The sequence below is a fragment of the Fundulus heteroclitus genome, chromosome 9 (assembly GCF_011125445.2).
Source record: "Fundulus heteroclitus isolate FHET01 chromosome 9, MU-UCD_Fhet_4.1, whole genome shotgun sequence".
Taxonomy (NCBI): domain Eukaryota; kingdom Metazoa; phylum Chordata; class Actinopteri; order Cyprinodontiformes; family Fundulidae; genus Fundulus; species Fundulus heteroclitus.
In genome coordinates, this window is record NC_046369.1 from 3,381,806 (window position 1) to 3,397,316 (window position 15,511).

Sequence of the window (15,511 nt, forward strand, 5' to 3'; positions counted from 1 at the left end):
GCACGATTAATGGCATTTGCAATATAATCGCAATTAAAAACAAAAACAAAAAACACAATTTCCAAATTGCAGAGGTCTGCAATTTTTGGCCTAGTGAATCAGACGCGTCCTTCAAGTGTCAGTAAAATGTTTAAAGTGGGTTTGCCTCCACATGGAAGGGAAGACAGTGAGATAATCTAATTTTATTACTTGTTTTAGAGTTAATATAATCATACTGTTTTACCAGAAACTTTCAGGAATCTCACCATAGCATTAAGTTCTGGTCAATCAGTTTAATACATAGATACATTGGTTTCACTTTGCACTTTGTGTTCAACGCGGATTGAATAATGTTTATTTGTTTACAAATAATTTTTGGTGCTTGTGTTTAATGCAGAGAAAAGTCATAATCCAAACGCAATTTTGGTTCAAATATATCATAGGCAGAACGCAATCATTTCAGCTCCGTGTTTTAGCACCTAATCTGCAGAGCGATGAAACCGATTGATTTGTTGTTTGTATATATTTAAAAAAGACATGATAAATTAAACTGAAAAAAATAAATAATCGCATTAAATCGCAATATTAAGATAAAAAAACTGCAATTATATTATTTTCCGAAATCGCTCAGCCCTCGTTCGTCTCAGCAACGCGGCTCAGGCTCTGTTCGACTGGATCTGAGCAACGAGCGTTTAAGTCCCGCCACAGACTCTGGATCAGATTTAGGTCTGGATCGTGACGGGGGAACGTCTGATCGGATTCTCATCCCTTCCTCCGTGTTTTACTGTGGGTTACATGAGCTCAGGGCGAGGTGCAGCGTTTGCTTAACGCCACACACTTCTGTATGGAAATGCTCCATTTAAGTCTAATTTGCCCAAAAGGCTTTGTGGAGAAGGCAGCGACTCAGTCACCCACCTGAGCAGCGACTCTCTGCACCTCCTCCAGAGGAACCATGCACCTCTGGGCTGCTCCTCTGATTATTGCTCTCCTTGCCTGGCTGGCCAGTTTAAAAGGACGGCCATGTCTTGTGCCCTACTCTTTATTTGTGTTTATCCCAGTCCTGCTCTAAACTTCTCCACAGCCTCATCCCTGACCCGTCTGCTGTGCTCCTTGGCCTTCATGGTGTTGCTTGTGCACAGACGTTCTGCGAACCGTCGTCTGACGCCCTCACAGAACGGCTGCTTTCATATCGAACAGAAAAGGGACGGCGTGGCGCGACGCGTCTCACCAGAGAAGCCTTTCTGTGAGTCTCCTCCCCTCCTCTCCTCCAGCAGGCTCTCTCCGTCGCTCTGGATCCCGATCACCGTGGCTGTGGACGGAGGCCTGACAACAGCAGGAACACAATCAGGCTTTATTTCCTCCAAAGTGATTCAATGACTCCTTTCTTTCAGCCGTTTCAGGGAAAAGAAGCCAAAGCAACGACGGTAAACCACCAGTAATCCATGAAACTCACAGTCACAGACAAATAGGGGAACATTTAGGTCACACAGGTAAAAAAAACTTTTCTGTCTGCTGCAAAAATGGATCTAAAAATAAGTAAAATGTTCCTAAAATTTGTGTTTTTGTCCTAGATTTGAGCAGGTAAATAAGATTATCTGCCAATGGAATGAGTGTTTTGACCCCTAAAATAAGATAATTAAATATACTGTACTTGAAATAAGACGATTGGAGATGAATTGTTCCTATTTGAAGTGCAAAAATCTTATTCTGTTGGCAGATTATCTTATTTACATGCTCAAATCAAGGAAAAATACACTAATTTTAAGAACATTTTACTTATATTTAGTTCCGTTTTTGCAGTGTGAATGCCAGCTTCACTTGTTCCTCAAACACATTTCTTATATTAACTCACCCTTTAATGTGGCAAATAGTTTTCATTAATCTTTTATTCTCCTGCTCAGTTCGTTTTTAAGTCACCGTTACACTATAAGCCCGATAATCAGTCCAAACTACAGAGGATTACTGAAAATAAAGCCCATTCATTAAAATTCAACACAGATTAGACTTTCCCTGACTGCTAACGACGGACGGAAACAATCCCCAGCGGATCAGGCTGCAGCACCAAGAGATCGTAACCTTATGGCGGTAAAAGAAAAGAAGTAGCATTACGTTTCTGTTGGTTTCACTGATTTAAAAAAACGCTTAAAGAAGATTGTGATACTTATATAACGGTGAAGCAAAAAAGAAGAGGGATCATCCTTAATAACGAGGATTAAACGATTAATCCTGTATTAAAGCAGACCGCGGAGTTAACCGTCCTGTTTATTAACGCACAGAGGCAGCAACGCGTTCATTAAACTTACGTTTTGAAACAGGGATCCCCCGACATGAGCTGCGTACCGATGACAACCTGATGAGAAGAAAAAAGGATTAACATGCAGGTCTTTTTTTTTTTTTTAAACCAGGATGCGGTTTTCTGCGGGTGCAGGAACGTCACCTTGAGAATGGAGTTATCCTGCCGAGTATTTTTGGTATCGTAGCCTTCCAGGAGACACCTCCGAGTTGTATTTCCTGAGCCGGCGAACTCTGCTAAATTCAGATCTGCAAAACCGAGCTGGAGGAGGGAGACAAAAGCAAAACGAGGTGAAGCTCTCGTTCACCCTCTCCTGTCTGGACAGACCGTCAGCAGTACGACAACCTTTAGGTGCAGGATGAAAACAAGCAGCGAAAAAATGTGGGGAAAAAATACAGTAAAAGAAACAATATGACTTGTTTTCCCCTTAAGAACAAGTTGCTAGCATCTAAAAGTGAAAGAAAAATTACATTTCCTTGTTCAGAATGTTATCACTAGATAGCATTTATGATCTAAAGAAATTCCTATAAAATTAGGAAAGGAGAAGCTTTTTGTGATTTCTGCATTACTTTTTTTTTTTAAGATTAAAAATTCCTGCTGTATTTTTACAAACAGCAAAAACTTCTTGTGTCTGAATACGCTGGGAGCAGAAGGCAAGATTTGTTTGGCTGCTCTTCAAAATGGGAAAGACAAGGGTGCATGCCACCGCAGTAAGGCAGACAGGCGGTGAGCTTCATAATAAATAAAGAAAATAGCTTCTCGCCTTCACGTTCTCATACATACCGCTAGAAACAAGAGAACAGCACCGTGACAAACAAAGCTGGGCCGGGAGCCAAATGATCACAAGTTTGCATGACGGCGATTTCTATTTGGGATTGGATAAACATCTTTACTAAAAGGCGCCGATATATATATATATATATATATATATATATATATATATATATATATATATATAAAAATAAAAAAAAGGCTCCGATATTTACGTGCAAGTCGGAGGAATTACCTTTGCATACGCCTTTCCACCCTTGAGCTCCTGAAGAAGAGAAGCAGAAAGACGTTTTAGGACGATTAGGAGATGCAAAATATTACAAAGTGTTAGAAACAAGCCGATAAACTGTTTATTTCTACCCCTGAGGTGATGCATATTAAAAGTAATGATGAATCCCTAAAGTTCTGCATTTGTTAAAAGGTTTCACATCAAACTCTCGGGTTTCAGTTCAACCCAACCCCACGCGGAGCTACCAGAACCGAACAGAACTTTCCAGGCACACATTTCCATCCTAGTTCACATCCTAGACGTTCAACAGTGCAAAAAGCTTCACCTTTCTCACAGACACGCGGCATATGCAGGGGTCCAGCACGCCCGTTCCTGCGCTGGCGCTCATCTTGCACGGGAAAGAGAACCGCTTCCGCCATCGAACGCAGTTGGCCTGCACCGGCTCCCTGCAACAGGAAGTCACAAAGAATTAGATCACCTTTAATTAAACCCTTTAACCTTTAGTTAAAGGACAGACTGGTTGAGGAAGCAAACGTTTCATTAAGCCCTGTTTTTAATACAAAATAAAAGGTTTATTACATAACCTCTACTGTTTTTTTGGTTAAATGTAAATTAGATATGAGAGAGAAAGTAAAGATGCATCGCAACGACGGTCTGGCTGTTTCAGGACCAGAATAAACTTTATCGGCCAGGTTTCTGCACAAAAACAAGGAGTTTGACTTTGGTTCCACTTTGCTCCTGTACAAATGGAGAAATCGTATGTCCACTGCTGTCTTATCTTTATTCTGCCAGTATTCACGTTAGTCTGTCTGATATATTTAATAGGGCTGGACATCATCTAGGATTCGATTCGATACGATTCTCAAATATATAGCTCAGCTTGATTTGATTTGACTCCAATATCGATATTTATTACTTTCAAATTAATTCTCAAAGTCATTCAATCAACAAAACCAGCCAAATATTATATTAATGTTCAATTTATTGAACACTGATATATTAACAAGAATATAAAGTGCATTTGGTATAAAGCATTTAACGTATCACAGAAACCAAAAATGTGTCCAAACGTCTGATTTTAGGGACGAAGGAGCTTCTAAAATCCCGTTGGCCGTTCTGCAAATTCGTCTCACTTGCTCTTCCTCGCTGTGAACAGTAATGGCACACTATAATATCGCCCCCTAGGGGTTGGGAGGTATATCGACATTGAAAGCCAGAATATCGATATTAAATCGTTTTTGAAAACATAGACATTAATCTTTGTATTGATTTTTATGCACAGCCCTAATATGTAATAAATATTTGTGACATTTCAGGTTTTTTTTTTCCAGTTGGCCATAAATGCAGAGCGTACATTCACAGGATGAGGCAAAAACAGCACCGTGCCACACTGATAGGGGGCAGTGCTGAGGCCCACGGGAGCAACGGCTAGCAGGTAGAAGAGGGCGCCGGTGTTGTGCCGACAACTCTGACCGTATTTTCAGCTCATTTAAATCTCATTAAAAATCATTCCGACAAGAAGGAAGATCACGTATCAAAACTAAAGGATTTTTGTTAAATGGGTTTCCAGTGGAAACAGGAGGTATCAGATCTGCATCAAACTTGGGCTGGACGATATAGAAAAAATAGCATATCGATAAAATAGAAATCATATTGATCGATATCGATAATTATCTACAAATTCAAAACATATGTTCTAAGGGCAGCCCTGGCCTTTTTATGCTGTTGCTTAGCAACCTATTTTTAGATACAGAACACACAGACACTGAATTCAAATTCAACCCTTTATTCAACCAACTTTTTACCAAAACTTTTTAAAAAAAGAAAAAAAGAACACGTGGTCTTTGAACTCTTTAAAGGGGGTGGAGCTTGGTGACGGGGCGTTCCTGGGTCTGCGTTGTGATTGGTTGGGAGGATGTAATGACTGTAATATTAACCTACATGGCTACAATGCAAAAGGAAGGAAAACTGTTATTCTATTTAACTTTTAATTAACCCTTTTTTCTATCAATGATATGCGTCTATCGATCGATAGATATCGTTATTGAATTATCGTCCAGATCTACGTCAAACAAGAGAAAGAAAAGCAACGCGCTCTTTTCCACAGGAGTGCTACGCCTGGAAAGACGGCGGCCTTTTAGTTTCATAGTAGCGTTTATTTTCTCCTCATGGAAGAGACTGAAAACATCCAGCTGGTCCAGATGTGGTCCGGGACGACCGTCCTCCTTGGAGATTATTAAAGCAGCCGGACTTTTAAAAGTGAAGCAAACAAGGACCCTTTTTATGAGGAAATATTCACCGAGAGTACGCACACCAACTTATATGTCCCTGACCTTCATCTGATCTACAGAAAAGGCCATAAAATTAGGATTTTTCTTTTGTTGGTTGATGTTTTCATTGACCAGGTAAGGTCTGTGAACACCGGTTGAACTTCTAACGAGTGATCAGAACCAACCGAGGGAAAATTGGCTGATCCTGGTCTCATCCTGGCTGATTGGTGCGTCTCTAATAGGAATCGCCACTATTCCTAAAAGCAGAAAATATTCTGGGACAATTTTCTCTCGCTGCCAAAATAAAACTAAGATGAGAAAGTAAAGCCTTTGTTAGATGTAAGCATAAGAATGTTTCATTTCCAATCTCGTGGGCTTTGACAGCCTGGATTAATTTAATTTGCTGTTAGAAAATGTGATGTTCCCTATTAGACAATAAACACGTCCGCTAAAACTAAATCGATACCAGATTAACATCTCTTGTCGTCTTTTAAAAAGGCCCTGGCTCCAGCCGATAATTCTCCTCTGATTATTCCTGATAAATCTGATTTAACTGTCTTTGGTCCGTTGATTCGTGTAACGTGGATCCCTGCGTCTGCGTGGCAGAAAGACGGCTCCCACCGTGCGTCGTGAGGCTCTGCCGCACGCGAGCCGCGGCCTGTAAGGGAGAGAAAGGCTGCGGTGCGTGGGCAGAATTACGATGCCCCAGATGGCTTCACTTTCACTGGCGTTCCTCTCCTCTCCCACTCACATCGCCGGCTCCAATCTGTTTACGCAGCCTACGTGCCGTAAATTATCTCGCGTCTCGCTGGATCCACGGTCCAACCGTAATAAAAGGACAGTATTTTTTATTTTTTTTTTATTTTTAAAGAGATGCAACCTGCAGAAAGCACAGGAAAACGGAGTTAAAAGTAGTTGGCTTAAAACCGGCACCGTGTGCAGATCCTCATGGAGACGCCTGAACGTGACTAACAGGCTGCACATCACTGCCCAGCTATTAAAAAACGGCAGATGTGTGACTAATGTTGGACTTCATCTGTTAGTGAATAATTTTCTGAGTGAACTCCCAGAGCCGAATAGGGAACCCCCCCCCCTCTCCTCCAGCTGGACGGCGTGTGCTCCGGGTGTTCTGGCTCGTGTTCGTGTTTCATGCTCCACGGCTCCAAGCGTTTCCCCGTGCAGCAAAATCCCATTAGCCAGCGCGAGGAAGGGCCGGGTTAAAGCACGAGCCCATTTCTCTGCATGGTTCAGATGTCTTATTAAATTACAGCTGCTCTCCATTTAAAAGGCCGCCACAGCCAAATGGTTTCGCTTAAAATAGTAAAAAAAAAAAAAAAAAAGCAATGCTTTATAACGCATCTCAGCAGCGATCTCTGAGAGCCGACCTTGATGAGGGACGCACCAATCAGTGGGTCAGAGATTGGAATCGGACAATTTTTCCAGTCCAGAGTTTCAGTCAAATGTTCTTGCATTCATTAAAACTCTAAAATCACGCCGTTTTTGGTCCGTTGATGCCCTAACCTGCAACAAGCAGGTATTTATTTATTTATTTAAAGAAATCAGGTAAAGCTTTTTAGTGTAAATAGTGGTGACCTTGCGATTCCTCCATTTTCTGTTCAAATTCAAAACTACCTCTGATCAAGGACGTTTTTTCTGATTTAAAGTCCTTAGACTTAGAAATAAAAAGGAGGTCAGACCTACAAAAACGTGTAGGTAAATTGTAGGGGTGGACAATAGTTTAATATATATCGCTTTATAACTTTATTCAATAAAGGTGACATAACATTTCGATATTTCAATACACATTAAAGGCTATGATTACAGCATTTGTCACTAACTGATGTTCTGGGTTTTATGTAGGGATGGGTACCGAATTCGGTACTGTTATAGGTACTGACCGAATTCTGTCGGTACTACCGGGTACTGATACACGTAAAGTCAAACGGTATCATGTTTCGGTACATAAAGGCATCACTGTGACAGTGAGGGAGTGGAGGAGTGGCCGATTTTCCATGTCGGACATGAACACAGCATCATAACAGCGTGACGACATCAGCAGCCGCAGGTCCAGTCAACAAAGCATGGCTGATAGAAAGCGCTGTCTCAGCTGCAGATTACGCTCACAGCAATATTTGTGAGGCAAAGAACAAGGACAGCAGTGGGAATTACTTCTAATCTGAGGAAAGACCTTGTCAATGCTGCCACTTTAGAGAATTTCTCATGATATTTAGAGACTTTTCAGACCCATCCAGTGGCCTTTTTTCTAAAAAGCGACTAGCTAAAAATCTAGCGACTTTCTTCTGCTATTGGTGACTTTCCTTGAAAGTAACAACCGTTCTGCAGTTATTGTCTAAGCAATTCTCCAAGCGCTGCCTCTCACAGACAGCTGCTGCCTCGTCCTGAAACTCGCCTGCAGTCAGAGCAAAGAGAGCAGAGAGGAGATCCGCTCTGTTTCCACGCTGCAAATGTATCCTGCCCTGATTAACAAAGCAGGATAAAATATTATGCTTCTAATATAGTTTATTTTTCTCTGAAACTCCTAAAATAATTGCCTGAATTTTATTCACACATAGCTTCAGTCCCGTATTCAACTCATTCACTCTCTGCCTCTGATAATTTATAAGTAAAAATTTGTTGCCTTAATTATTTTTCAGGCAATGCATTAAGATTAATAGATTATTTAATGAGGTTAATTTGTAGATCCAAACATGTTTATATATATTCAGAAATAAATATGTTAAATTTAAAAATTTTGAGATTTTATTAATAAACATTTATCACTACAGAAGCACACTAAAGTACAGAAAATAGGTACCGTTAAGAACTGGTACCGATTCCAAGGTACAGAGTATCGGTACCGTATCACTGCAAATGTGAAAGGTACCCACCCTTAGTTTTATGTAGTTTATTTTTTTTAAAGCAAATATTTCTAAAATGGTATATTGAAGGAGTTTTATAAAAATGGTAAAGTATTTGTTGTAAGTTTGTACAGGCATGTGTTGTGGGCACTCTCTGCAGTCCTTCTGAGGCTTTTATTCTGTTTATATCGATATCATAATTATATCGTATCGACCGAAATTAAGAAATATATTATGATATAAGTTTTGGCCATATCATCCAGCCCTGTGTAAGTGTAAAGAGGGAAAAAAAACAAGAGATGAACCAGAGGAAATAAATGGGAACATAATCTAGATCTATCTAGACTACAGATGTGTGAACCACAACATCTGTTGTTGCCATGACCTTATAAAAAAAAAAAAACCTAAATTAAATTATCCAGCACAAATGATTCTGCTTTCTTATTTGAACCACTTTTTGTACAAGGGTTTAGGACTGACTGAACATTGTTTCCTCAACCACATTATCTCTAAAGCCCCCATCCTCCTGGTCAGCGCTAAAGCCGGTCCAATTCGCGGCGCGGCGCCACCCGCTGGACTTTGCTTGCGTCATCCCGTCGGCAGTAACGTTAAAAACACGAGGCAGTTACTCCAGGCCTGGCGTGAATAAAGGATATAGGTCATTTCCTCTGACAGCCAGCTGCTGGAATGTCATCTCTTACAGTTTGATAACTCACAGCACAACACAGCTTTTAAACACTTTTATAGCTAACCGTGTCCCATGACCCTGACAGGGGGGCAAAGTCAACTTCTCCGCTTTATATGTCACATTTTTTTATAATCATCTCATATCTGGAGTATTTTAAGAGAAAAAAAACGTCACAGAAAGCGTTATTTCACAGTTCATGTTTGAGATTACACACATATTTACAGTGTGTTATATAACAGGTCTGACTGTTAAATGACTCAAACCCCTCAGGACAGGTTTCCCCTGGTAAGGCGGCGGTAGAAAGATCCGCTTATTAAAGGCGACCTTCGCACACGCGCCCTGTAGGACCTCAGATTGTAAGTGGAAGAAGCTCCTTGAACTGTTTCAAGTTAAAGCACATGAACAAGTTTTGATTAAAAAAAAAAAAAAAAAAAAACACACAATACCTAGCGCTTCATCTTCCTGATAGGAAATGATACGACTATCTGCTGTCATCAGAGCCACGCTGAGTCAGCAGCACAGCGAGCAAACACAGGATGACTGGAGCTGATCTTTACAGTCATGGTACAAACGGCGTTTTTGAGACGTTTGCAGGTGCATAGAGCGGAGGATCCCCCCCCCCCAAAATGACAGAGCCAGGGACTGGTGACCCCCTTTCAGTGGGGATTTTTATCTTTTGGGGGAGGAACTGATGAGATAAAGTCATAAAACCATGAGAATAAAGTAGTATTTTTACAAGAACTTTTACAGAAAAGTGAAGCCATCGCCCTGTGTTAAAATGAGGAATGATGAGCCCCTGTTAAAGTTAAACTTTAGCAAATAAGGAAATACTAAAAAGTTTTAGGGGGGGTCAACTTTCTTTTTACCACTACTCTACCCATCTCAACGCACCATAAAGTGTTTTGCCTTTCTTCCTTTCTTAAGTTGAACAAATTGAAAGAACATTTTTAACCTTTAAATGCACCAATCGCTAAACTTAATTTGGACATTAACTAATAAACTACAACTGAAGCGTTTAAAGATTTTAAGTCGTGGCTGATGTAAGGTGTAGGAATGTACGATTTAGACAAAAATCTAAATTGGGATATACTTCGGCCATAACAGCGATTGGGTTTTAACTTTGACTTTTCTCTGCATTAAGCACAAACAACAAAAAAAGCCTGTCGATAAAGATGTTTGTAAACAAGGACTATTTAAAACAAATTTAACTGTTTTTATTAATCTGAATATTATTATTCAAGAGAATAACTTGTTGAGTTGGACATGAATCCTTGTTGATTCATGTTTGTTGCAACCAACAAACAAGTCTATGTATTAACCAGTCTGACCGCTGCTTAATGCTGTGGTGTGATTCCTGAAAGTTTCTGGTAAAAAAGTATGATTATATAAACTCTAAAACAAATAATAAAACTAGATTATCTCATTGCTGTAACTCTATTCCCTTCCATGTGGAGCAAACCCACTAAATATTTTACCAACGCCTAAAGGACACGTCTGATCCATTAATTGTTATGTTACCAATAATTACAGACCTCTGCGATTTGGAAATTGCTTTTTTTTTAAATTGCAATTATACTGCAAATGCGATTAATTAGCCTGCACTAGTAAGGTGTGTGTATATATATATATATATATATATATATATATATATATATATATATATATATATATATATATATATATATATATATAAACATGGATTTTATGGAAGAAATTTCACCTTTCGGTCTAATAAAGGCAAGATTTAAATCTCTTAGGCTACATTCACACTGCAGGTCTTGATGCTCAATTCTGATTTTTTTTTTAAAAATCTGATTTTTTTTTTTGCGTGGTCGTTCACATTTTCAAATATATGCAAATATATATTGTATGTGATCTCCTGTGTGAACTGAATTCATACAACATTCATAAAAGTGTCCCGCATGCGCAGTAGAGGACGCCATGATGTCAAAAATAGCAAGCGTGCTCAGTGTAAACATGGATTATAAAGCTGCTGCGCGTTTTGCGATCTTTAATTTCTTTTCTAACCAGAGCTTTCTCTCCACTAACTGCTCTCCTCATTATTGTCCGCCATGGGTGTCGTTTTTCTTCCCGCTTCTGCAAAGCAGGATGCAGATTAGTGACGTTTGTCCAGTATCAGTGACGTACAGGTCAGATTAATGCGACTTGGCCGTACAGACACAGGTTACATTAGAAAGAAATCAGATATGTATCGGATTCAGGACCACATATCCAAGTGGCCTGGGTCGCATTTGAAAAAATCCGATCTCTGTTGTTCAGACTGTCATGAAAAGATCAGATCCAGGTCCCATGTGGGCAAAAAAAAAAAAAAAAAAAATCGGAACTGGGTCACTTCAGGCTACAGTGTGAACGTAGCCTTTGTAACCAATTACAAGAAAATAGAAAGAAAGAAAATGCACTGATCAAGTTTTTCTGGCAGATACCGATTTCCAGTTGTCCCTCTGATCTGATGAGCCGATTCTAGCTCGGCCTCTATTGACCAGGGACGGATCTCAGAGGAAGTTCACCCACCACCCCTGAGCTAGAGTCTGTTTTAGAGTCCAGGACCCACATAAGTTTGTTTTATGCAGGCAAGCTACAGCAGACTGATGGTTACACATCAGTTTGAAGTTCTGTTGGCCTTTTGCACATGAAAATAAGAGTGTTCCTCAAATGACCGTTGTAATTTCTAAACAGCTCATTACAGACGTGGCCATAATTTTCGCACAAAATCGAAAAATATTTGGGAGGAGTTTTATAAACAAGGCAAAATAAATGTTGTAAGTTTGTACAGGCATCTGCTGTAGGCACAGTCTGCAGTCCTTCTGAGGCTTTTATTCTGTTTATATCGATATTGTAATTATATCGAAGGGCTGGACGATAATTCAATAACAATATATATCAATCGATAGACATATATCGATGATAGTAAAATAGGGTCAATAAAAAGTTCAATAGAACAGTTTTCTGTCCTTTTGCATTCTAGCCTATCATGTAGGTTAATATTACAGTCATTACATCCTCCCAACCAATCACAACGCAGACCCAGGGATGCTCCGCCCTCTTCAAAGAGTTCAGAGAGCAGACGTTCTTTTTTCTTTTTTAAAAACTTGCAGTTTTGATAAAAAGTTGGTTGAATAAATGGTTGAGTTTGAATTCAGTGTTTGTGTGTTCTGTATCTAAAAATAGGTAAAAAAAAAAAAAATAGGTTGGTAAGCAACAGCATTAAATGGTAAGGGCTGCACTTAAAATATATGTTTTAAATTTGTCGATAATTATCAATCTTGATCAATATTTCTATTTTATCTATATGCTTTTTTCCCCCTTATATCGTCCGGCCCTATAATATCATTCCTGACTGAAATTAAGAAATATATCGTGATGTTTTGGCCATATCTTCCAGCCCTATGTAAATGCAAGGAGGCAAAAAAACAGGAGATGCACTAGAGGAAATAAATGGGAACATAAACATCTAGATATGAGGACAAGCTGTGAACCACAACATCCGTTGTTGCCACAACCATCTAAAAAATGTATATATATAAAAACAAAAAAACACCCTGAATGAAATCACCAGCACAAATGATTCTGCTTTCTTATTCAAACCACTTCCCTGGAGGAAGTGGCTCAGATCACTCAAATGTAGAACAGTTTTTAATACCTGGGCTATCAGAACCCTAAACTCTAAATATATAGTTTCTTACAGCTCTTATATTATATTCCAATTATATTTTTCTTCTTCTATGCTCTCCTTACACGCAACTAACAGCGGCGGACGGCATAATGTCATCATGCATTTTGGTGACCACACCAAAAGCGTCTGATTTTGATGTGCAGCAGTTGTTAAATAAAGTGAAAATGTGTCCAAATGGACTCTTCACTTGCAGCTAAACTGCAAACAAGTGTACAAGTGGAGCGTGGTATTCAGTTAAACCTCATTCTGATGCTGTCAATGACTTTTAACTCCGCTGTCCTCTGGACCGAGCATCAACAGACTCAGTAATGGATCCATAGCCAACTCCACAGGTTTGTACACCTTCATGACTTCAAGCTAAGAGTTTTTTTATTATTATTATTAATGGCTCGATAGCTGTTGAGGAACAGCTAGCATAACATTAAATGACATCTCCCTCGTTCCTCTCTTGACCAAATTTGGCTATAGTGATCATAAATATGTTCCCCATCAGCATTTGTGGTCGATTAATAAAAAAAATACATTTCAATTGACTAATTGAATTATGTTTTTTTTTACGTCACTCTTGTAGCTTCTTTAGCTAACTATCGCTTTAACATGTCTAAACGGTTCAAAACCACCGAGTTAAAAGCTAAATACAGACTAAATGGAGCCACCACAGCTAAACCTAGAAAGTATTTTATCTTTTTTTTTTATTATTGTTATTTTACCTTGAAGACTCCTCGGAGAAGCCGCCGTCCAGCAGCCTGACTTTACAGAAGAGGACGCCGTTGACGATGGGCACCGACGACAGCTCGTCCAGCTCGAAATCCACCCGGAACTTGAATTTCTTCTTCTTCATCATCATCACATCCATACACTGTCTCGGCGGCGGCGGGGAGATGCTCCTATCCCAGGCGTCGCTGACATTGCAGCCCCATTGTGTGCGTTTCTCCTGCTCCGCCGGAGTGTTGTTGTGGAGGGATGGTGAAGCTGCGCACGACGGCGGCCCGTCAGCGGATCTAAACAGATCGGCTTCCGGTTTCCGCTTTCAAAATAAAAGCGCGTGACAGACGCCGCAACCTCGACGCATACATTTGTTTTTTTTATCTTTTGCACTAAGTTTTATTTAACGAAACAAAGAATGTATGCGTATGTTAGAGTTTTTATTTATCTATTTGTTTCTAAGTTCTGTCTCATCACTCTATCTTTAAATGCAAAAATCTAATTTTCAGTTGTCAATAACGTGGATAAATACAGACTTTGCTCCTCAGTACAAGTTGGTAATTACTACTTTAGTTTTTGTGTTGCTTTTCTTTATTTCGTCCCAATTGCCACAACTGTATCAAGAAGAATCAATAATCTTTATTGTCTCCTCCTTGTGTTACCATCGTGAAGTATGTTTTGAGAGACACCGGCTCAGGATGCACACATATTACCTATAACATGCAGGCACAACAAGACACATTTCCACACAGTTATATATGAAATCAGGGGATTGCACTTACCAACACGCTCCCTGAGAAGCTTAAAGCGTAAATACTGTGCAATAATTTTAAGCCTTCATTGACAGAACTGTGGACTGATGTCCAGCCAGACATTCCCTGAGAAATAACAGTGTGAAACCAGTAGTGTGTTTGTAACATGCAATAGACCACAAAATTCTCAGCAGGGGGTGATAACCCTTACAGCTTTTGAAAAGAAGCTGTTCTTGAGTCTGTTAGTTTTTAATTTAATTATCAGTGGCAATACATCTGGCCCTTTTCCAGACTCTTGCAGCATAAATGGTGTCCAGACCTTGTAGACGGCATCCCACAATCCCCTGTGTGTTTTTCACCACCCATGCTAAGTCCATTCTCTCCTACATGAAAGCTCCTATACCACACTTATGCTGAGTCACAAATGCTTTCTATTGTAGCTCTGTAATTTGTTTTTTAACAGCTTAGTAGAAAGTCCAGTCCGTTTCAGTTTCCTGAGGAAGAACAGCCGTTGTTGGGGCTTCTTTACCAGGTGGGAATATTCACAGCCTAGGAGAGGTCTGAGGAGATGTGAATGTTGAGGAAATGTATGCTGTATCACTGCTTTAACACATTTTAGTTTTAGAAATTTAAATTGTGCGACTTTACCCCTTAATGTGTACACCTAAACTGAAAAAACAATCAAATAAAAAATGTTGATAAATCAGTTGCAATAAAATGATTACATGAATACCCAAAACTTTGTTATAACCTTTAGATTTTTTTCAGCTCTCAGTCTTTTTTGGTTGCAGTCTATCTTCAGTTCTTCAGGTGATCCTACAGAGTGTTGTGTCAAGATCAGTTTTGGACTCTGACAAGGCAATTCCAGAAGTAATTTTTTTCTCTCGTCTCATTCACTTGTTGATTTGGTTGTATGATTGAACTTACAGTGGTGGGGGTAAAACAACAACAGCTCCATTTATCTTTAGTTTTCTAACAAACAGTGATTACAACAATGTTACTAGCTTTAATAAGATTCTGCTTAGTTTTTAATAATACATGTTTGTTAGTTATTACTACTATCATAAAAGGAAACAAAAAGTATGAATTTCCAAAATATAAATCTATATGAAACATGTTTTTATTATTATTAATTTCTATTTATTTATTTTTCTAAATCACGTTATCTTTTACTTTGAAATGCCTCTTTACTAAACGGATTTACAGTGGTGACCACTTTAAACTAGATGAGCTTCAAAATAAAGCCCGCCTCTTCACCCGATCACCCCCTGG

General features: G+C 39.3%; 1 protein-coding gene across 1 annotated transcript in view; it reads right to left on the reverse strand.

Annotated features, from left to right (window-relative positions):
- fam102bb (family with sequence similarity 102 member Bb) overlaps positions 1–13,782 on the reverse strand; it is a 27,230-nt gene extending 13,448 nt beyond the window's left edge. The window contains exons 1-6 of the mRNA XM_036140850.1: positions 13,493–13,782; positions 3,598–3,718; positions 3,279–3,308; positions 2,417–2,533; positions 2,283–2,329; positions 1,208–1,302 (exon numbers count right to left, since the gene is read on the reverse strand). Coding sequence (XP_035996743.1) covers positions 1,208–1,302; positions 2,283–2,329; positions 2,417–2,533; positions 3,279–3,308; positions 3,598–3,718; positions 13,493–13,638 — 556 coding nt within the window. The 5' untranslated portion in view covers positions 13,639–13,782. The remainder of the gene's footprint in view (positions 1–1,207; positions 1,303–2,282; positions 2,330–2,416; positions 2,534–3,278; positions 3,309–3,597; positions 3,719–13,492) is intronic.
- Between the last annotated feature and the right edge of the window lie 1,729 nt (positions 13,783–15,511).